General features: G+C 41.8%; 1 protein-coding gene across 3 annotated transcripts in view; it reads right to left on the bottom strand.

Annotated features, from left to right (window-relative positions):
- Positions 1 to 22,527, bottom strand: part of SGCD (sarcoglycan delta) — a 317,216-nt gene that overhangs the window by 23,462 nt on the left and 271,227 nt on the right. For all 3 annotated transcript variants that reach the window (XM_071814693.1, XM_065849345.2, XM_071814694.1), the window contains one exon: positions 9,037 to 9,109. In XM_071814693.1, coding sequence (XP_071670794.1) covers positions 9,037 to 9,109 — 73 coding nt within the window. The remainder of the gene's footprint in view (positions 1 to 9,036; positions 9,110 to 22,527) is intronic.

Raw genomic sequence — 22,527 nt, forward strand, 5'->3', positions numbered from 1 at the left:
AGAAAGTGGAACCACCTGCCAGCTTCCGCTTGCGCTGCCAGCACAAGTGGCTTCTGCTTTTCCATTTCCTCCCTTCATGGGACACGAGCATGTGCAAGGTGCAAGAAGGGTCACCAACCATCTCCAGCCCAATGTTGCTGAGCCCAGGAAACACATGGCAGCACGCAGCTAATAATACTAATAATACATTATTATCCTCCCAGATGAAGCAGACAGCAGGGGAGCAATATGGGTTGTGCAGGGGTCCCCAAAGAGGGACACAGATTTGCCTGCTGTGTGTCCTCAGCAGCCATGTGCTGCTTCCACACCGAGAGGCAGAGCTGAGTTCAAACACCACTGGAGAGCAGGCAGTGATGCTCCTCAAGTATGACTTCAGCAATGCTATTGAGTTGGAAATCATCACTATTCGAAGCAGCCAGAGGTGCCACAGTAACCCATGGGATAAGTCCGTATGGCAAAATACACGAGGAGTAGAGCAGCAGCAGCCACCGCACATTAAGAAGATAAAATCAATTCCAGTCATGAGGAAATGATACAGGTACTCCTGTTTGGCCTAGAGAAGGAAACTCTATTCCACATGAAACATAAACTCAGAATAAAGATTCTGTAGGCACAGTGAATATTTATTATTTCTCTTAATAAGTACACAAAATATTGCTTTCAAAAGAAAGGATCCCATTACAGTTATGACACATTTTTCTCCTCTCTTTAACAGCTACTAATCCCTGACTACAGTTTAAAGTAAAATTAGTATATTTGTAAAAATGTCCTTTTTAATCACAGTGGACTTGTATATCTCAAAGTACCTCACTCTCATTAAATAGTAAGTATTATTGCCTTGATACAGCCAAACCCACTGGCATCAACAAGAAGGAAACAAAACCCTGAGGAACTCTGCACTTTGGTGGGAAAGCGTCTGAACTGCCCTTCCCCATTTCGCAGCAGGTTAATGAGGAGACTGTGTTCAACAGTCGGCTTTAAGGAAGCTGGGTTGTAACCGCTGCGGTGCCCACGCTGGGCTGCGCGGCGCTGTGGGGAGCTGGGTTTGCCAGAGGGCTCCCAGGCTCATCTGCGAAGCCCCAGCGGGGCGACAGTCCTTCCTTAAAAGCAGGTACCAAGTGCTGAGTAAGGCAAAGATTTTTATTTTGCCTGCTTTGCTCTTCACTACGGGTTTTAGAAATGTGAGATACACAGCTGGAGAGGAGTTTAAAGGGATAGAGAGAAATATTAAAGAAAACTGTGTGTTTTTCTACCCAAAAGCAAACATAGTGCTCAGTGGATTACATTTCTCTCATTTCTTTAAGATAAGAACAGTGTTCAAAGCAAAATCTCCTTCTCTTCTGAGCTATTCAGTCATTTTGAACATGATTACATTCTAAATATCACAGTATTTGCAAAGGATTTGGATCACAGTGATAGGTGGGTAAGTTGCTTTCCTTGCCACCTTGCTCAATATCCTTGGTACAAATAGCTCTATCTCAAGTACAAATGTTATGATAAAACAATTGTTATTGAGCCTCTCACAGAGCGTTACAAACGCCGCATCCCAGACCAGCACAGTGACTGATTCACGGTGCAGCATCTCCCAACCACCCTACACAACTGCAGCACCAGGCAGACTCTGCTGCACAGCAAATGTGTTCCCCAACTTACACCGACACAAATGCTGGTTTGCCTGCCCTTTGCTCTGAGTCGTTGTCCAATAATTGCTTTTAGGACACTTATGTCTGCAGTTAGTCAATAACCTGCAGATCCAGGACACCCCCAAAATGGTCCTTAGAGCCTGCAGACCAGGTGGTTCTCCCAGGGCACAACCCATAAGATATGTCATTCCAGAACACGGTAGCTCTCTTTAATCCTTATCAAAATGTAAATGAAAGACAACATTTTCTATAAACATCTGCATTCTAGAAGCTAAAGGCTATTCTGATTATTTTCTATAAGACGGTCCAAAAAACAAAACCTCAGGGAGCAGACTAACCTAGAAGACAGATACATCACGTTACATGTGTCACCACATCCTTTTCATCAGTGTATAGTCAGTATTCTGTATTATATGAATAACTAATTAGTTTCACAACTTATTTCCACAAATGTCATTGCAAAATCTATCTGAGGAATGTCATCTGCACTTGAGAGAATGACAAGCATTGTAATTAAGTATTAAGCCATTTCACCAGTGTGAGTCTGTCACAGAGTGTGAAATGGCTATAATTCATATTTTTAAGACCTTGCATTTATTAGCATCTATTTTCCACTCAAGGTTAGCGGTATGCTGCATAGAGAGTTAAAAAAAGCAAAAAAAGCTCACATTTTTGTTATACAAATGGATATACGTGCATGTCTGACTGTACAGATTGGCCACACCGATAGGGTTTCTTCCAAGTCCCAGAGGACTTGTGGCTCATACACCTTTGTGAACGGCTCTCGAAGGTTAGATGAATGCTTTGATTATGGACCAAGCAACATTCTGCTGTTGAAAGCTAATGACAACCCTGGGCACAAAACACCTCAGCAGGATACAGATCTTGTATACAAGAAAGATATTCTATCTGAGATAACAGTCAGGATTGATGATTAATATCTCCCAGAAAAAGGCTCTGTTTGCATTAGAAAACCCCTATAGAATAAATGCAGAAAGAGAATAATGAATCAGGCCGTTTTGTTTTATTCAGGACCCAGAAAAAGTTAAACTGGTCTCTGTCTGGAGCCATTACTCCAGTTGTGATTATGCTGCTTAACTATATGCAGAAGAGGAGACTTGTGTATCCTCCCACCAGCCACCAAATGAGAGGGACATTTCTACTGCTCTCTATCCCATGGGCTATGCCATTTGGCACCAATTTAATTTAGAAATCTGCCTCCTTACCTGCCGGTTCCCACTCCTCTCTGTTTGCCTGAAGGGCTATGTAGTTCTGGTGGACAATACATGCTTTGGTACCCACGTGTTCCTGCAGCACCGGGGACATGAGCCCATCTGGGAAGAGTCACACACTCCACTGCAGGCTGCTCGACTACAAATTCCAACTCCTTTCCTTTCCTTTCCTTTCCTTTCCTTTCCTTTCCTTTCCTTTCCTTTCCTTTCCTTTCCTTTCCTTTCCTTTCCTTTCCTTTCCTTTCCTTTCCTTTCCTTTCCTTTCCTTTCCTTTCCTTTCCTTTCCTTTCCTTTCCTTTCCTTTCCTTTCCTTTCCTTTCCTTTCCTTTCCTTTCCTTTCCTTTCCTTTCCTTTCCCCCCTAGTTTGAGCTTATTGCATTTTTTACAATATACTGTGTTGGAAACACCACCATGCCAGGCTCTCCTTCCTGCCAAGCCTGCTTTCACCATCCGTTAGCCCTGTTTGAAGAGGATCTGCCTGTCTATGGACAAACGCTATTAGCAGCACCGTGAGCAGGGCTGAGCCATGATTTATCCACCTGGGATAAGTCAGCAAAGCTCTCTCAACAGCTCTGCCATTTCCCAGGTGTGTGCCTCCCGAGCATCTCATCCACATCTGGGCTTCACCTGCTAAAACCAGGGAAGGAATGGACACCAAGAGCTAAATCCCCTCTTTCTGGTGCTGGGTGTGAAAGAGGTGAAGGCCATTAAGAGAAGATTTCCTGAGGTAAGGAAAGGGAACAGCAACCATCCTCTCCTCTTCTTTGCAATAGAAATATTTTGACAGATGGAAAGTGCCAGAAATCAACAGCCTCCAAGCTTTATATCTGATGGTTTAAAGAAATCTCATCTGCCCACAATAAGCCTATGGAAAAGACTGCCTTTGATTTGGGAGGGCTCTGGCTTGTCTTCTATAACAGATGAACAAGGAGCAGCTTTGAAGGGATGTCAGCAGGAGGAAAGGCTAAAGCAAAGTGGCCACAGCTATGAAATGAGTGTGAATTCTTCTCTGAGAAAGTCTCATCCGACAGCAAGCACTTCAGGAAGCCTTAGCTGTCACAGGAAAACGGTTAGATCAGATGTGTATTAGAAAACAGAGTGATGAGGACTTCTGGCATTCAAAACAAACTCATCAGAGTCCACTTATATCAGCTTTAAGTTTAGAAACCAGGAACCTGTTCTCTCATTTTCATTGTACACTAAAAGATATGCGTTGACTTTGGTGGAGACAGTTGTATAAATCCAACCCAACTATGTCATATGAAAACAGTTATCTTTGTTACAATGTGGAAAGTAAAGCTCATCCCAAGGCAAAGTCTGCTGTCTTTTAGGCTCTTAAGACTTCCAAAATTATTTGGATTGTACTGGTATAACACAGAAAATAATTGTGTCCTTTCCAGTAAATCAATCAGAAAATAACACCAGCTAGATACAAGGCTACATTGGCCATTTTTCCCTTACTGACACCTCACAGGAATCCCCAAGTCTTTGCTGTAAACTAAACAGTGTTTCAGTATCACATACTAGTGTTATATAAATGACTTCCATTTCTCACCAATTACTTCCTCTTTCATACCATTTATTTTTTGCATTTCCTCTAATTTTTCTTCTCTTAATCTTTATTAATGTAATGGGTTTTGGACAGAAACATTATTTGTGTTCGTACTTATTGAAAATGTTTCTGCTGCCTTGTGAAACACAGCTGAGAGAAACCTTAATGTGATAAGAATTACTGTTTTGCAAAATGAATATCATTACATTATCAGAGCACTGTATTTAAATTCCTTTTTGTTACAATAGGTCTCACTTGGACTATTTGGATAGTTCAGTACTCTACATGGTAAGGTAGAATTGCACTAATAAAATCAAGCTGCAAGAACATTTCATCTGCCATTTGGTACTTTCAATGCTTCATAATTAACTTTGGTCAAAAATTACCCCTTCAAGCCCAAGGGATTAATTCTCCCTTAACTATATTTGTGCACTACAGCAAAAACAGTCATCCCTTGGTTTCCAGGCCTTGGATAAGCAGTTTACTGCATTTTCAACCTATGATAATTGTGGATGAATTCCAGGTGTGTGCTTGCCCCTCATGGAGATAATTTCATGCTGTCTGATTTCTTTTCATTTAACTCTGGGAACACAAATGCTCTAAACCAGGTTTCCCTGCTTCGGGTGCCTCTGCCCAGCATGACTTGGCATGGGAGGCACCTATGTTAGTTCTGAGCCCAGGGACCTGCTCCCAGCATACACCTTCCCAGCACTTTGCACATTAATATCATCCTCCTGATCGTTCTTCTTACATTGGATCACCCACTTTTTAATCCCCTCCTGCTAAATTATTTTCCTTCTTCCTTACTCATTGGTTAGTCTAGCCCTTATCCCTCACCTTGGAGGATGTGCCAGTGGCAATGAAAGTGCTGATCTTGTTAGCCTCCTTGGCATATATTTGCCTTTTGGAAGAAGATAAATAGAGGAAGGCAAGTGATTCGTGCCAGTGTCAAGCGGAGGCTCTCAAGACAGGCTTTTACCAGGTTACCTGGGTGTTACTAAAATAATCCAATGATAAAAAGTCATCTTGAATTCAACTTTTATACATAGGCAATCACATTACTGTGTGTCAAAGACACCAGCCTGCATTAAAAAGAGTCAGTGCAGATGAGTACAAATATTTCAATATCTTAACAAATCTCCCAAGCCCTCCCCCTAAACTATTTAGGGATGATACTGAATAGCAATGTTAAACATTCCAAGAATTTGAAATTAATTTGGATTTGTTTGCTTTCCTTTTTACTGTTATTAAACAGTTTAAAACCCAATGAACAACTACCAAAATGACTTTAAATAAATACAAACATAGAAATGTTCACAGAAGCGTATAAAACAGTTTTTCAATCATCTCTTGTTCTTAGGTCACTATTAAAGAATATTCTAGATCCCAAATAGGAAACATGAACTTTTAATAAATCAGCAGGACAGTTAATAAGACTTTGCACTAAATAAGACATTTATAAGCTCTGGCATTCCTACTACAACTGATACTGAATAGGATTGTTTCAAAACACACGAGTCTGTCTGCAGCATGGGAGGGCACTCAGGAGGAGACTCAGGAGCACCAAAGTCCAGAGCTGCTTCTAACAAGGACCCAACCAATTCTCGCAGCCTTGCAATGGGCTTAGCACGTAAGGAGAAAGCTACATACATATTGCCACCTGAATTTTCTCCATCTAAACCATTGCAAACAAAAGTGTTTTAGAAAGGACGCTTGGAAAAGAAGACCACACCTTGCCTGTTCTCCAGGGTGTTGACCACCTTGTAGAGCAGCTGGTTACTAATATATGAATTAGGCTGTATGAACTGAACAGAACATGTCTGTTAAATGGGGACACAAGGTCTGTTGAGAACATGTGCACCATCACTTGAAGAGTGTCAGTCTTCGTGACACATGGGCGTGACTGGAGGCCTTTGGGAGATGGGAGGAAAAGAAAGAGAGAAATGGAAGCGATTGGCACGATGGCGTACTGCCCATCTAGTGGGGGAAATCTGTCTGTCTGCGAAGGAGACGAGCAAGGGAAAGAAGACATACAGATGGTCTGACTCCCAGTGGTGACAGGAGCAGTTGGTCTCCTCTCTTTTCAATAGTGACAGTCACTGTCACCTTATTTTGAAGTCTCCTAACGAAAAAGTGGGAGGCAGTGCGGTGCTGAAAAGAGCAAATGGATAAATCACATAACTAATTGTAACCATTTGGTCTAAAAAGAGTGATGGAGGTTGGTGATGTCTGGTGACAGCCTGCAATAGCTGAATATGCACTTTCCCACCCCGAGAGCTTCAGACTAAGGAGGAAAGCAAGTTTCTGCTATTTATTACAGAAAAAGGTCTTTTAGAGCCAAACCAGCTACTGAGCGCATGTTTTTAATGCTGCTTTCCTAGCAGTGTATGACAGCTCGGGACCCACAGCCTGCCATCTCATTCAGTCTTATTTCACAGCAGCATCTTTTTAAATAGGCCAAAAGGACACCTAATGCACACACACTGCTATTAAAAATAGGAAGGTGCTAAAAAACATTCCCCCAGCATAAGATTATTCTCTCTGTTAACTCTGTACTGCACCCAAAAGGCCCCACTGCTCCAACATGTGTACGTGTGGAGAGAGAGATGGATGGTTCTTGGCTTGGGGAGGAATAGGGCATTTGCTCTTGGGAAACTTGTTTTCTCCACCCAGTGCTACCACTGGCTCTTTTCTGCTGAGGGTGATGGAAAGAACGTTTATTTTTGCCACGATAAAATTTTCGGTAGCACGCAAAATGTTTTAGGACCCTGCAGGACTTTCTTTTCAAAGCAAATCCTATGCCATGATTTTCCTTTAAACCAAACCAAACCAAACCACACCACAAAAAAAAAAAAAAAACAAAACCAACAGATTTTTTAAGTATTTTTTCATCCAGCCCACTAATTTCCAAGAAAGTCAGTTATCTAACAGCTTTCCATATAAACCGAGTGAAATAACAACATGAATTTAAAGCAGACCGAAAATACTGAATGAAACCATAGCATGGATACTGCTATTAATTTCAATTTCATTTAGCTTAATTCTCATTGGAACAGAAGCATACTCAATAAGATTAAGGCCATTTTAATTCACTTTTGTCCCCCTAATATGACACTCTATACTTATTTAGATTAAATTCCCCTCCCATGTTTATAAAAGTCCTAAGTAACCACAAACTTTTGCACTACTGAAAATGGGCCCCAGTTTTCTAAGTTATTTAGATGTATTGGGTATTTTAACCATGATCTTGACTTCTTTTTTCTTTTCTGAAAATGTCAGCAAAGATGGGCTGTGCCAGAAAGCCTTTGTCACCTGAACATCACCTACAAACCCACCCACCCCCTGACTGCTTTGTTTGCTCGCTCTGCCCAGAGAAACAGAGGGTCCGTGCATCTGCGTCCCCTCACGCTGCCCTCCCCAGGCTCATTGCACCCCAGCACATGTCAGGCTGAGCAAAGACCTTATTTTCCTCTTTTTTTAGAGGAACTATATACCAAGATTGGGGAAAGCACAAGGCAGAGATAAACTCACTGCTCGGAGAAAGAAAGCAAACTTTCATAACAAACTGAATCACACCACTTGTTGCCTGACATCTGATCCCCAGAGTGCAAAATGGGAACAATTAGAGTGTTCGAAGAGAGAGAAGATGAAAGATAGTGATAGGCCCAAGGGAAGGCAGCCAGGATATACTTCATCTTTCCCAGTGATCTACCTGGGCCATAACCATCCCCAATATCAGAGCAGAGAGAGTTAATGAGGGGTCCTCTCCCATCTCCGTGCACCTGCAGTAAATCTGCACTGTTTGTGCACAACTTCAGCTGTCTCAAGTTTGCTTCATCCCCAGAAGCTTCCAGGAGAGGAGAGTTTGCAACCCAAAACCTAAGGACAAGATGTCCTTCTGGAGATTTTTTTCACCTTTTCTCTCTCTCCCTTTCTGAAGAAGGATAATTAGAGCATTGATGGCAAACCCCTACAGCCCTCTGGGTCAGAAGACACCAGGAGATGCAGTCAATAATTTATTAGACCATATGATTAGTCTCTTTCAGAGGCTAGTCATCTAAACAAAATTGTAGTGCCACACTTCTCTTTTTTATTTTTAAATATATAATGCCCAGCATTAGCTTGAGGGCAAAGCTGGTTCTCAGCCGTGCTGTTTATTCCCTTCTGATACGTTGCTGTCAGCAAGCAGCATCTCTGAGTGTCAGGAGGAACATGCATGCACAGCTAGACCCTGTGTAGGTCAGGGAGGGTTTGCATTTCTGCAAGACACATAATGCTGGAGAGCATTATCCTTTTGCTTGCTGCTACTCTCCATGATTCAGCACGGACTCCCTGCACAACCAGGAAAAGATTTCTCTATTTCTCTTAAAAGGCTAAGCCCAGAATAAGCAGAGCATGTTACAGAAGAGAAACGATGCTCTCCTGACTTTTAGCTTGGTCAAATTACATGTAAACACTGCAGGTCCCTGCTCTTCCATGGCATCCCCTTAGTGATGCCTTCCAAAGTGAACCCCAAGCTCTTATGCAAAAGCAGAAATGATGCCCAGCAGTATGCACAACTCCAACAAGGTGCCACTGAGTTACCATTAAATCATATTCCAAAATTTACCTTAGTTCCTTGAAGGGGTCTGCCCTGACATTGGGAGTTTCTATAGATTTAGGGAACACTGTGCCTTCTGCTCCTGAAATCACAAAACAAAACAGAAGACAAATCGTAAACATTATAAGCTGTTATCAGGGGAGTGATTGTCAAATCATACCTAGGTGCAATTTAACCCGTTGCCTGACCCCATTTCTCTCTTGCACACTTCCCTTCTGTCCCCAGGAAAAGCCAGATCTTGATCATCTGAAATCAGTTGCCTTGATTATGACTGGGATTTGCCTGTAAACTGCACTTCTGGCTGTAAAGCTGCTGCTTGAGTCCTGACTGTGCAACGCATCTGCTGACCCAGCTGATGCAGGGAGTTTGGAAAAGATACCTGCTTGGTAACCAGGCATCTAATCCAGCTACAGCCCTCACTAATGAACCTGGATGCATGTAATGAAATTATTTATTTTGCTGGGCTCTGAGAGATATTCAAAGGAGAAAACCAAATTTCGGGTCGATCGCTGTAAACACCTCTCAGGTCAGGCTGTGCTACTGCCTGGGGAAAAGGAGGGAGGTGTCCACCCGATGAAATGCAGCACGAGTAGGCAGCAGACTCTGCTCTAGTTCCAGCCCAGCTGCCAGTTTGATCTGTGACTCAAAAGTCATTTAACTTCTGCACATTTCCCCCTTCTTTGGAGACAGTGGGGAAGACAGCACTATTCTCACTTGCTGGCTGTTTTTAGATCATGAGCTTTAAACCACTAGGTAATATTAGCAGCTTTCGCTAAGTTTCAGGCCACTGCAATCCTCTTCTGTGACCACCTGCGTAGCCCAGGTTGGGCCATTTCACACAGCCATCCCTGCATCAGGTCTGTATTGGTGACTGAGCCATGCTGTGTCTCTCTAGAAGGATGCATTCTCCCAGTTTCCTTGTGTTAAGCTAAATGCAGCCCTTGCCACCCTTTGATAAGCCATTCCACTAATTGTTCTAATTTAAAAATGTGCATCTAATCTGAACTGGTCTCACTTCAGCTTTCAGCCACTAAATCTTCTCATGTCCTCATGTGCCAGCCAATAGTCCCTCCACGAGCAGACCATCCTCCTTCTGGAGACAGTTACTGATGCTGACCCAACCACCTCAACCTTCTCTTTGATTTTCTGAAAAGTTAACAGCTCTGTGAATCATTCACTGTGAAGCAGAATTTCTGGACTTCTCACTGCTCTTCTCTGAACCTGCTCCACTTTGAAAATACTCTGTTGGGACACAGAACTCCTCAAGTGCTCTCACTAACCCTCTGTGCTGCTGAACGTCATTTTCTCACTCCAGTTGAAATTTCCAATTAAAACACTGCTAAGAATGGTATTAACTGCCTTACACACAGCAGTGCACTAGAAATCAATGTCCGTGTTCTCTAATAGATAGCTGCCTACCCAGTGAGCAAGTATGACCTATATTCTTAAATTGAGACCTGTGGTCTTGTGTTCAGACACATTGTGATCAAGTAGTCATTCATTATCTGTACTCATCACAGCAATTTTAGTGTCTGCATGCAAACAGCACCAGTGCTATTTTTTAACTTCCTTAATTTTTCCTTTGATAAAACTATTGGGGCAAACTACAGATCCCGATGAGGCCTTTTATATATACTGTTTGAGATCTCTCGTAACGCGTGCTACTATAATGGTTACCTATGAGCAGTCTGGAAGTCACTGTTATAGAATAAAAATGTTCTGATCTGATGCAAAACATGTTAATATAACATCCTTCTGTAACTTCTGTTATAAGCGAGAAACACCTGTGGCTTCCATAAGACTGCACTTTCTTCACAGTGAAATAAATTAACAAAGCTGTCCCACTATCTCTAAAGGAAAAAAAAATCAGAAAGTCCTCTAACAGTTATAAAACAAAAACCAACGCATTTTTAACATAGAGAAAAACAAAGTAATCCCAAAGAAGATAAAAGCAGTCTAAAGCTTGAAGCTTTATGCTTGGGAATTGAAATTGATCCTATGCCCCAATATAGATATTTAGCTCTTAATATTACTATAAACATGGTTACAAGTTGTCAGAAGCAGCTGTAACTTGCCAGCCATGAAGGTTATTATTACCTGATCTGTCCTCTCTCAACAGTTTCCAAATGATTTAAGTCTCTGGTTATCCACACAATTGCCATGCTTATTAGCTTGGCAATGAAACCTAGCAAAAGACGCAGCCTGCACATATCTGCATAATAAACCGATCATTTTTGAGGGGAGGAAGATGAGGAAGTGCAGCTGGAGAGGTGTACATAGATATTCTTGTGCCCTTTCCACCTGCTTTGCTTAATTGGTGACTGCTAATTTTAATTCCTTGTTACAGACTTTAAGTCAGCTACTTAAGTTACGCAAAGCCCCAAATAATGATCTGCAAGTAATCAGAAATGCCTGCAGAACAAGGAGAAACTTTAGGATATTTCTAAAACCTGGGGTTTTCCAGGCTTTCATTATTCAAGTTACATGCAGGAAGCAACTTTGGACACAAAGCCAGTGAAGACTCCAATGCAGACATTTCAGGAAGGCTGAAAATAAAAAAATCCTGCTATTCCTTTCATCTATCTCCTTGTTTTCCTTTCCCTACACACAGTTCTTAAGCCCTCTTTTCCTGTCCTGTTTATACCCAGATCCATGGAGGAGTCCCTTATGTGCTGGGAACAAGAATGAGATTTCCCAATCCTTCTGTTTTTTTCCTTTGATATGAATTGGAAGTGAACGCTACCTGCCTTGATAAGGCTTCCTGCCTTGACAATATCACTTCTTATTATTTCGTTTTAAGAACACAAGATCTCCCAAAAGGCCACCTGTCCCTGTCACTGAGCAGGAGAGCAGCCACGAGGGGATGCTGAGGGAGCAGGACTGAGACATCCCTCCCTTGTCTCTGGCTGTCAGCAGCTGAGGGACAACCTGAGCTGGCCATATCACCCAGACACAGGAGAGACACTGATAAGCTTTCCTCACCTCACCTAATTATCATTTTAAGTGTCCCCATTCCTGCAACAGAGGGCTCACAGATGAATTGCATACTCTGGAGAAGTTCTTCCTTTAGTTTCAACCTGCTGCCTGATGATTTCACTGGATGCTTGTTCTGCCTTGGACTGTGAAAAAGCAAATAATCATCTTCTTCTTTTGTGTGCTACTGGAAATTTATATACCTCAAATGTACACACTCTCACCAGCTCCCTCTCCTCCACACTGAGGAGTCTCAGTCTCTGCCTGTGGGATCAGCAGCTCCTGCACAGCCTCCTGATGGAAACAACCACCTTGGATAGATTCAACTATGCTGGACATTTGTGTCACAGTCTGGCTCTTGGCCTATGGAAGTCCCCAGCCAGGCTGTGATAGCATCAGTGTTGGACTGTGTTGAAAGTGAAGCTGTTGGGCCGGAGGAAGTGACCTCACTTAGTGGTTTTACTAAAGGCTTTGGCAAATAAAGAAGGAAAGTTTGAGGGAAATGTGCTGTTGACACTGAACCGGGCTATTCTGGCTCTGAAGAGGAGGACTTGGATGTCGTGGAGAAAGAAGCGTTTGGCCTTAGGGAGTGGAAGAAGAGAGAGAGGGTGAAATTTAAAAAATACAAGTCTAAGGTCATACACTCAGGAAGTAGTAAGGATTTCTGCTCCATGTTGGACACTCCCTGGATGGGAATGTCCCTGGATAAAGGCTGAGTGCTGCTCGTGATTCATGGCTGAGGGACAGGGCCAAAGGGAAGACACACATGGCATTAAACTGAAAGGCAAGAAGCAAGTCTAACAGGAAGATTAAGAAAAAAAGCACACTATTTTAAGAATCATCTGTGAATCCCTGAACTATTATGTGGCCCCAGCTCATCCTCAGTGAGGAAAGTGAGGAAATATTGTCACGACTGCGGGAACACAAAAAGCCTGTTCTAGAACAGAAAACTGGAAGAACTGGGCTTTTTAGCTAAGGAGTATGATGGCTAAGGAAGGGTATGAGTGCGGTGTATAAATGTATTAGGAAGATAAAAACATGAAGAAAAAAGAAGTACTGGCTATAGGCCAATGTCAGCATGAGAGCAAGTAGCAATGAACCGGTCCCAAATATATTTGGGAAGAAAAGTAGGTGTTTCCTAGCCAAAAGAGGAGCAAAGATGGGAGCAGTGTTTCAGTTAGAGTAAATGAGACAGACAATTTAGCAGATTTGACAAATTCATTCCTATAAGATGTCAGATCTCAAGACCAGGGACAAGACACGCAAGACCAGAAAGTGCCTACGAGTCTTGCACTCCCCTGTTCTTATTTTCACTTTCCTCTACCTGAGCAATGATGGATTTTGGCAACTGTTGTTAGTGCATAGTTCCAACAGCTCAAGACTTAGCTGCTCCAATCTCCCTTCTCAATCAGAGCTGCTATAAGCCCTCTTCTCCCTTTACTGAGTATAAAGCACAAATTAAATTTATTATTGTACAACATAGCTTCTGCTTCCTGAATTATCTGTTATTAAAACATTTGCTCTCTACTGTGAAAAATGCATAATATAAAATGTCTGTTTCACTGAAAAGTACTGAAAATATTTTTCTTCATCTTAGGAGACTCTCTGCTGCTGCTAAGGGTAACTTACCTGCAAACAGCCAAAGACAGTTAAGAGAAAACAATCACATAATCTGTATTTAAACATACTATACTGTACATCCCTAGACAATAAATTATTCTTTCTCACAGTATTATATCAGAGTGACTTCTATTAAAAGCCATACCTACTGATTCCCTCTTCTGACACTGTGTAATTTACCACCGATAAATGTTCATAAACAGTTAGACTGAAAAATCTATAAAGCCATTTCAGCTTTTTTTTTAAGTTCCATTTAATGTCCCTCAAAAATGATTTCATCAATGTGTTTCCATTAGCTGGTTCTCTGCCCAATAACTTAATTCCACACTATCAGTCAGGAACTTATAAAGCATATGACAGGATCTACCTAAAGTGTTCTGAATCACTATAGAGATTCACTCAAAGAGTGGGGATATTTTTCCCCTTCTAGTGCATAAGGTGTGGGGGCACAAATGTCAAATGCCCCTGTATGTATTCACTTCATGTAAGAATTTTTTCCCTTCTCTTCACTTTTCCTTCTGTTGTCTTACTTAAGACTCAGAAGAAAGACTGTATGAGAAGAGGTTTGCCAAATAAGAGTCTGCTTTTTATTGGGCACTAGCCATTTCTCAGAAGCCTATTGCCACATTCAGGAGACAAACCTGGTTGCTATTTGGACCACTGCAAGTGAGTTGCTGGAGCTACATCCAGCTTCTGGACCTCCTCTCAACTCCCTCTTCCCATTCTGCGCCTGCCATGGGAGCCTCCACTGGTCTGTTGGATCTTCTGAACAGTTCCAGCTCCCACACAGGAAAATATTGTCCTTCCTTGCTGCAGAACACGTGCCTGGCACAACAATCTGCCTTCACTGTTTCCAACATGGAAGCAACACAAAGAGCTGGTGGGCCAAGCTTTTAGCAATCACCTTGCCCTATGTCATGAATCCAAAACACAGCATAAAACCAGGAGGTTTTTTTATCCCAGTTTTGCATTGAAACAAAGCAGAAGTATCATATCCTGCATGTGCACGTGAGTTTGCCAGTCTCGTGCTGACAAGTGCCTTTTGAAGCATGAGCCCTCTTCATCCAAACGTGAAGTTGGTTGATCTCATGGGCTTTGTGAGAAAGGATCAGGAGTTCTCTAACACTCCACTAAGGCAAAGGCTCTGGTGCGAACTGGCTGGATGACAGCAACTCCGCAGGGGACAGAGGAGCTATTATACAAATGACCCAAGGAGGGAGCAAATCTCAGCTGGAACATGCATCTTCTTAACCAGATGGCTTTCCAAGCTGCCTCTTGCCCTCCTTGTGCCTTGGAAAAATACCTGAGCTGCATGACACTGTCGTGGCACCTTCCCTGGTGCAAAGGTAAGGGCCAGCCCTGTTCTCTCTTCCCTCTGGCGAGAACTGGGCTCCAGCAGTCAGGACAAGATATCGATCACATACCTTGCACAAAACTTGCTTTAGGCTTCTACTGCTATCAGCTGGAAGGAAGAGAAGAAGAGCTCAAATACAGTGTGATGAGAGGTAGTTTTAGACTAATGACTGATGCTCCTGCTGTCAAGGATAGGTGGTAATCAGCTGAACAGCAGTTGGGGTGAACAGAACACCAAAGGAGAGAAATCAGGTTTCCACTCAGGTGGAGATGCACCTGGTTAACTACTGTCCACTTTCCTTTTTTTTTGTTTTGTTTTTCCTTTCTATACAATGCACTTCTTTCCCACTCTCTGTATTCTTTTGGTAATAATTCCAGATCCACAGAACCCCTTCGTATTGCATATTGCTACTTTATAATGAAATTTGGGACTCAGAGCCCTGTGATGAACTTGGTGATTAAGGTGGCTTAAGTCTATCTTTAGTGCTCTGCTTTAATGCAGTACTGTGCAAACAAGAGGAGAAGAATTCACTATGATTTTTTTCTAGCTAAAGTCAAGAGGCAATCTCCATAAACTACCTCTATTCCTGCTATTATTGATCAGGACACATTCAGCTATTTGTTCATGAAAACACCCATCTGATGAGGTTCTCTTCTCTGTAGGTCTCATCAGGGTAATATGTGACAGTCTCAGAAAGGTGTCTCTGCAAACAGATGTCCAGGAAGGAAATCCAATAAAATATAGGTAGAAATTATTTGTGCCAATTTCTTTTAATTCCTAGCTTTAAAAACCTTATTCATCCTTAATTTATGTTTTTAAATGGATGAACATAGTAATTGCTGTTGCTCCCCTTGAATCCCATCAAATCTGAAATCAATAAGAGCTCCATTTCAGAGACCAACCATAATAGCCTGGCTAGGTTAAGCCAGTGCACTGAACAAAAGCCATAAAGCTTCGCTCATGTTTCTTTCTAAGATAGTTCACTGCAAAGGTCTGTCTGTCTGCCTTTGTTGTCAAAGTGTTGGGAAATCGTTCATTTAAGGGCAACCTATGTAACAAAATAACGTGCAGCATCAACAAAGGTATTTCTATTAAAAAGGTAATATAAATGATTTAGAATCTTTCACATTGGGAGTGAATGAACCCTTAGGCCCTGGCTTGGGGCTGAGTTAGGCCAGACAGGGACATCCTGTGATTCCAGCACTGCCAGCTCTGTCAGGTGGAGGAGAAGCTGCTTCCTGACTCATAGTCCCAAGAAATAAATGGAGCCTGGCTTTAAGCTAGAAAACTCGCAAACAAGATGAGCCACAAGCTCAAAGATGACCACGTGGCTCATTAATAAAGTGTATGTCTGTAGACACACATTGAACTTCAACAGCCTCGCTTCAGTGGTTGAATGTCTGAGAAATATAAAGGGAATATCAGAAAAGAACAGAAGGGCTTGCATCCAAACTGCGAATAGACATACGAAGAAAGGTTGCTAAAACTTATGCTGACCTCTAGGTATTTCCTTCTTGACTAGTTTTGGGGTCCTTCAACACTTTTTCTGCAGCTCAACAATAGCAATGTCATCACTGAATTCCTTTGAAGCTCTTCTTGGCATTCTTGTGCAAAGTTGCAAAGAAACTCAGGAGAGCACCTGAAGTAGGAATACACAGTGGAAATTTATCAAGGAGAATATTATGCGAGCTTCAAACAGATCAGGTTGTGAAGGCTGGGGAAAACGCTTAGGAAATAAAATATAAATCTGCCACACTTTTAAGCTTGATTTCAGTGTTGGGTAAGTGTACAGTATGTTTCTTTCATAATCCTTCTGACATTTAATCAATATTAATCTGATGGTGGATGATTCTTCTTCTTCCTTAAACAGGATTAAGGTAACACAATCTGAACACATATTTCAGCCTGGACTAGAAGCCTATACACTTTAAATAAATGCTACCTTTTTTGCTTGGAACGTACTTTGAAGTGGAAGCAAACACAAGGAAAACTTCTCAGTGTCTCCTTCCTGATACTTTGTTCCCTCCCACAAAGGACAAGTTTACAACCTGGGTGAGTGGACTTTGAAAAAGGAGGGCAATGTTATTTTAATTTGGCATTAAAAGGAACGGACAGTGTCTATATCTATTGCCCTCAAGGCTCCAAAGCAATCAGAACTATTCATTAAGGTGTTGTATGTTTGCTCAAGTTCTGGTCATTTGAATTTCTTCCTTTATACAACGGGAAAAAAAGTTTATTTGGAGGAAAGCATCTAGAAATCCCACCCCAGCCTCTGGGGAAATGCCTCCACCCAATTCAACCAAATCATTTTTTTCTATCTATTTTTTAAATTCTCTGTCACTTTTGATTACATATCAAATAACTTTTACATTGATATGACAATAGCGCAATTCCTAACTGAGAGCAAAAAAGAATTTTCCCGTGGTTTTAATCACTGATAGGAAATATATTTTTTTCCCTACGGCTCCTTATTTTGCTAATGATATTTATTTTTCAGCATCATAGCTCTGCAATGAATGCAAACAAATCTGATGACACTCCGCTGCCATGAGCGAATGTTACAGACAGTGGAGGCTGTTTCCAGTCTTGCTAGTGCCAGTGCTAAAACCTGGAGTCTTCATTTGTCAGCATATTCCCTCACTTTCCTCATTTTATTCTGTCTCTTTTCCTCAGGACCAATGACTACGTGATAGCTTGGCAATTGCTCCGTGTCTGCATTAGTATTACTGCTTAATTACCTGCGAGGAGTGCATAGTGAATACTTGTAGCTGCTTCCTGAGGAACTTCATGTATCTTCAGCAAAAAGTCAAATTCCTGTCCCAGCCCCACGAGCTGCATGGTCGTGGAACATGTTTCTCTTGTCGAGAACACAGACAGGAGCCCTGGAGAAACTGTGGCCTCCAAGGGCCTTGAAGGAGCTTGAGCAAGCAGGAGATCACTTGCAACTGGATGAACTGTGAAAGGCCACCAACCTCCAGCTCATGGTACAGCGTTTGGTTCCAGAAGCACAGCCATGTACCCAGCAAGGTACCAGGGATATACTTCGCAGCACCGAGTCATCTCTAACTTAGAGGCAACTTTTGCCTTTGTAAAGGAAAAGGATCATAGCAGGAAAAATGTTTCAATTTGTAAAGATATGAGTCTTGTAGCACCATTTTCTCCTTTGAAAAAGCTATTTACGGACCTGCAGTAAGGACACGTTTTTCAGGAAAACGTACAAAATCCGCCATACCAGCAGACTCAATGGTGAGGCCAGAAAGCTCGGTTTCCTCTGAATGGGGCCTGATTTCAACACTTGGCTACAAAAGTTGTTCCCTCTGCCATAAACAAATCAGCAAAATGCCATTTTGAAATCATAATGGCTGTTGTAAAGGGCAACTGTGCATGTCCTGACCCATAAATTATCGCTTCTGAAGAAGGGTGCATGCAGCAAAAATGTGTGGTAATTCCTGGAAGCTGTTGAATCTCTAGCTTACACCACCCTCTCAAATGACTGGTACCAGTTAAATAGCCTTGTGAATTATTTTCATGGAATATAACTACTCCTGCACTCATTAAAGTTACTCTGCTGTAAATACTGCAACAAACACAAGCTGGAAAGGACATGCCAAGAAGCTACTAAAACTGTTTTGTTGAGGAAATGTGAGCAGAGTCCTTTAACCAGGCTGGCATTGCAGCCACAGTTCTGCAGGTTCCTCCCAGATCAACCTAATACAAGGTTCCCTGAAAATGTTTGCAGATGTGAAGCTTTAGAGACAGCTGGGCCAGCCCACAGATATATTCATTCACCACATTTGTATTAAATCATGTTCTTGTCTTGTACAAAGTGAAGGGCACTGCAAATGCTTTTTTAACCCTTCCACGGGTAATAAAATCCACCACTTTGCATTCTGCAAATACAAGTTACCCACTCTGACCCCAAAAAACAGAAAACCCCGACCCAAACCCTCCCATTTAAAAGAGCTTTCTACAAGACAAGCATGCAGTGATCTAATTGAAAATAAGCTTGGGCTTCTTTCTTCCACTAAAATCTCTGAAGTCCTTAATATATAGCTCATTAAAAATGCTGGAAATGTGCCTTGGAATTAATTACTCCAAACTTATTAATAAATTTGCAATAACATTTCAACAGCTGACTCCTCTTTTCAAGTTCATTTCAGGCACCTGGAGAGAAACTTGAACAAAACACATTCCCAAACTAATGTTTCCGAAAGTCTGACCAGTGGCCAGTATTTCCACGTTCCATCACGGTTCATTGCCCAGAGGGAATATGCTACAGTGGAAAAGAGCTACAAGGTAGAAATAGAGTTAGTGGCTAATGATCTGAAGGGAGGGCAAGCAAGGGGCTGGAGAGATCAAAGGTAGGTTTTTGGCAGCCCTGGTGCTGGGGAGGACTGCGATGTGTGGTGGGGGTCGTGCGTCTCCTGCAGTCTTTATACTGGTAGATGAAAGGCATCCTACTCCACTCTAAATACAACTTTGCCAGAGGGAAAGGCTTTAGCCAACTTTTTCACATTGGGCTATATTAGAAGACAAGCTTATGCTATGGTAGTATAAATGTCTGAGAGGCACATTTTCCAGGGACCCAGATGGCAGAAATCCCTGTATTCTTTTACACAAAATTGACCCTGCAGATTCATGATTAATCCTATCCTTATTATAAAGCACAATGGTAATCTTAAGAGTGGTTTAAAAGCGTAGTTGATTTGTAACAGCACAGCATCCAGCCCATGCAATCCTACCTCCCACGCTAACCCACCACTCAAAACCAGGGACTGCGAAAGCCTGTAAGCTGCAGGAACACGTCTTTCGCGTTTCTGTCTCAGCTCACTGCAATGCATGTGGATTCCCATCAATATTTAGTCTTAAAAAAAGAAAAAAAAGGTTAAATCCATCATAAATATTAAACACCAGAGTATACTGGCAAGTTTCCCCGAAAACAAACTTCAAAAAATAATCTCCAAAAAGGATGTCAAGGCCCTTGGGAGAACTGACACTGGCGTGTCATCAGATGTTGTCTTATAAGGCTAAATTAAGCATCTGACCAGAGTTTAATTTCTGTAAAAACTCATGCTAATTTAAATTGCTTTAGATTTAATTAAAAATGCTTTTGTATAGAGATAATAATGTAACTCTGTTAATTAGTATCAAGTGGCATCTAGAGGGCATATTTAAAAACTAATCTGGAGAATAAATAGAGCTAATTAACAGTCAGAATAATGCTTTATGATTGTCTTTTGTTTATAAATGCTATAACATTCAATATGCTATTAAATGAAATTGGTAATTAATATATATCAAAGTTATTTTTAATGCTCTTTTAACTAAAGACTGTTTCTTATGTGCCATTTTTCAGATGGTCTGAAAACATTTCATTGCTGGAGGGAAGGAGGAGGAAGGAAGGGGAACCGCTGTCTGACGTACCACATACGAATTCAATTAGGAACAGCTCATTCATCTCCCATAACCATATGTGCTCATGGGCACACGGGGGACAGAGAACAAGGGATTAGCTTGCATCTATGTGGCTGCCAAAGTGCACTGCTGGCCGTGGCGAGGGCAGGGAAGGTTTGCAGGCTCAGATCAGGCACTTCACCCCATGCACAACCCCATAAGCTGCACCACGGTGCCATTCAGTGGGTGCAGAGGGGGCAGATCCTGTCTTCAAAATCTAAGCCTTGCGTAACCGGGGAGCCGCGGTTCTGAGGAATGAGAACGGCTTTGAGGTTTGCTGTCCTATCTTCAAAAGGCCGTGAGGTGCTCAACTGCTTGTAAAAGCAAGCGGTGCTAAGAGTGAGGATGTGCCTCCTCAAGGGTGGAGGAGATGGCTGGGCAACAGCAGGCATGGGCAGATGAGCTTGCAAGAGAAAGGGCAGACCAGATTTGGCATAAGGCTCAGTTTCAACATGACTTTTTGTAGGCAAACATGAGCTCCTTCTGAGTCATCTGGACCAAGGCAGCTGCTAAGCTCCTGGCTGGATCTGAGAAAGGCAGAGGGAATTCATTCTCATCTCTAGAAATGGTTGTGTAGGTGTTACTAGAGCTGACAACGGCCAAAGGGCTCCCAGGTCAGCTCCTGTCCTCAACCAAAAGTTCTCATTATCCTCCAATCTCTCCTGTGATGACAGGTATGACTGGATTCACTAAAACAAATAAAATTACTGAAGTACTCTAGTTTACATCATGCATGAGAAGCAGAGGGGACCAAGTCTGTCTTTCTGTGTCCTTTAATGGTTAAAAATCAGAAATAACCTCTCAAGATACAATTAAAAATACTTTCATTTGGTAATCTGCACTGCCCGTGCTGTGCAATTTTTTGAAGCACCATCAAATGCCGCACATATCCTACATGGGTTTTTATCTGCAATTCTGTGTATTCCTCCCTTTCGAACACCTTGCTAATGTTGAAAAATCCCTTAGAAACCCAGAGAAGACTCTGTTTCAAAAAAAAAAGGAAAGCACCTCTTTTCTCATGACAAAGCTTCAGCATTACTTTGTAGAACAAACTTTCAGAATCAACTTTGAAGATCGTACAAAGAAAAGAAGTCATTATCATTAACAACATTAAAAGCCAGCTACAAGCCCAATAACTGCTGCTCTAACCTCTGTGAGATGACTTTCATGCCAGACTGCAGACATACACTTCCTTCCATCACAAGTACGTGTTCAGCAATAACAAGAACAAGTTGAGATTATTTACATAGCATAGGCAGGTGTCAGCAGACACACACCGACAGCACCTGAGATCCCAAACACCAGAAAAATGATCAAAGGAATTCGTCTGTGTACTACAAGTTGGACTAGCCTCAAGTGCCGACAAAAACACTGGAAGAAATACAAACATATGGTGTAACGCTTCCCAGCATGGCAAACAGCCATGGCAACCGCTTTTGGAGACAAAATTAGATTGGGGAAGCAAAGCTGGAGAAAAACAAAGTCAGGCATGAACTCTGAAAGCATCTCAGCTCAAGGTCATTGAAATACTTGCCTGTAACTTCACCAGCGGTATCATTCTACCTTTTCTGATGGATCTGCATAAGTCAAATAAACCCTGAGAAACACTCAGTTGCAGATAAAAATGAAATCGCACTACAGTGGTTAGCAATATTTTTGATGATGTTTATTCTGGAGACTAAAACAAGGCAGAAGCTAAAAAGGACTACCAAAATAATTGCTGCTTTCTCCAAAGTACATAGTAAATAAAAAGCAATATTTTTTTTAAGTATGTAATCTGAAAAAGAGTACTTGCAACTTGTAAGGAAAAGTTTCTATATTTTTTTGAAGAATCAATGATATAAATCTCTCTCATTTTAAGGTCTCCAAGAAAATACTTAAAATTTGCTGTTGCCTGACTTCAAGTACCCTGCAGAAAGACTGTACAATTTATTGGCTCTGAAGGGTGCAGCGCTACAGGAGATTTGTGGTAGAACATGGATTGTGACAATATTTCTCCAGCTCTGTAACACTGCAAGAATTTTGAATGGTCCTTTTCAAAGTTCTAAGCTAGAAAAGATACTGTTGATTTTGTGAAGTTCAACGTTTATGCTGTAGAA

Source organism: Patagioenas fasciata, chromosome 14 (assembly GCF_037038585.1).
Source record: "Patagioenas fasciata isolate bPatFas1 chromosome 14, bPatFas1.hap1, whole genome shotgun sequence".
NCBI classification, from domain to species: Eukaryota; Metazoa; Chordata; class Aves; order Columbiformes; family Columbidae; genus Patagioenas; species Patagioenas fasciata.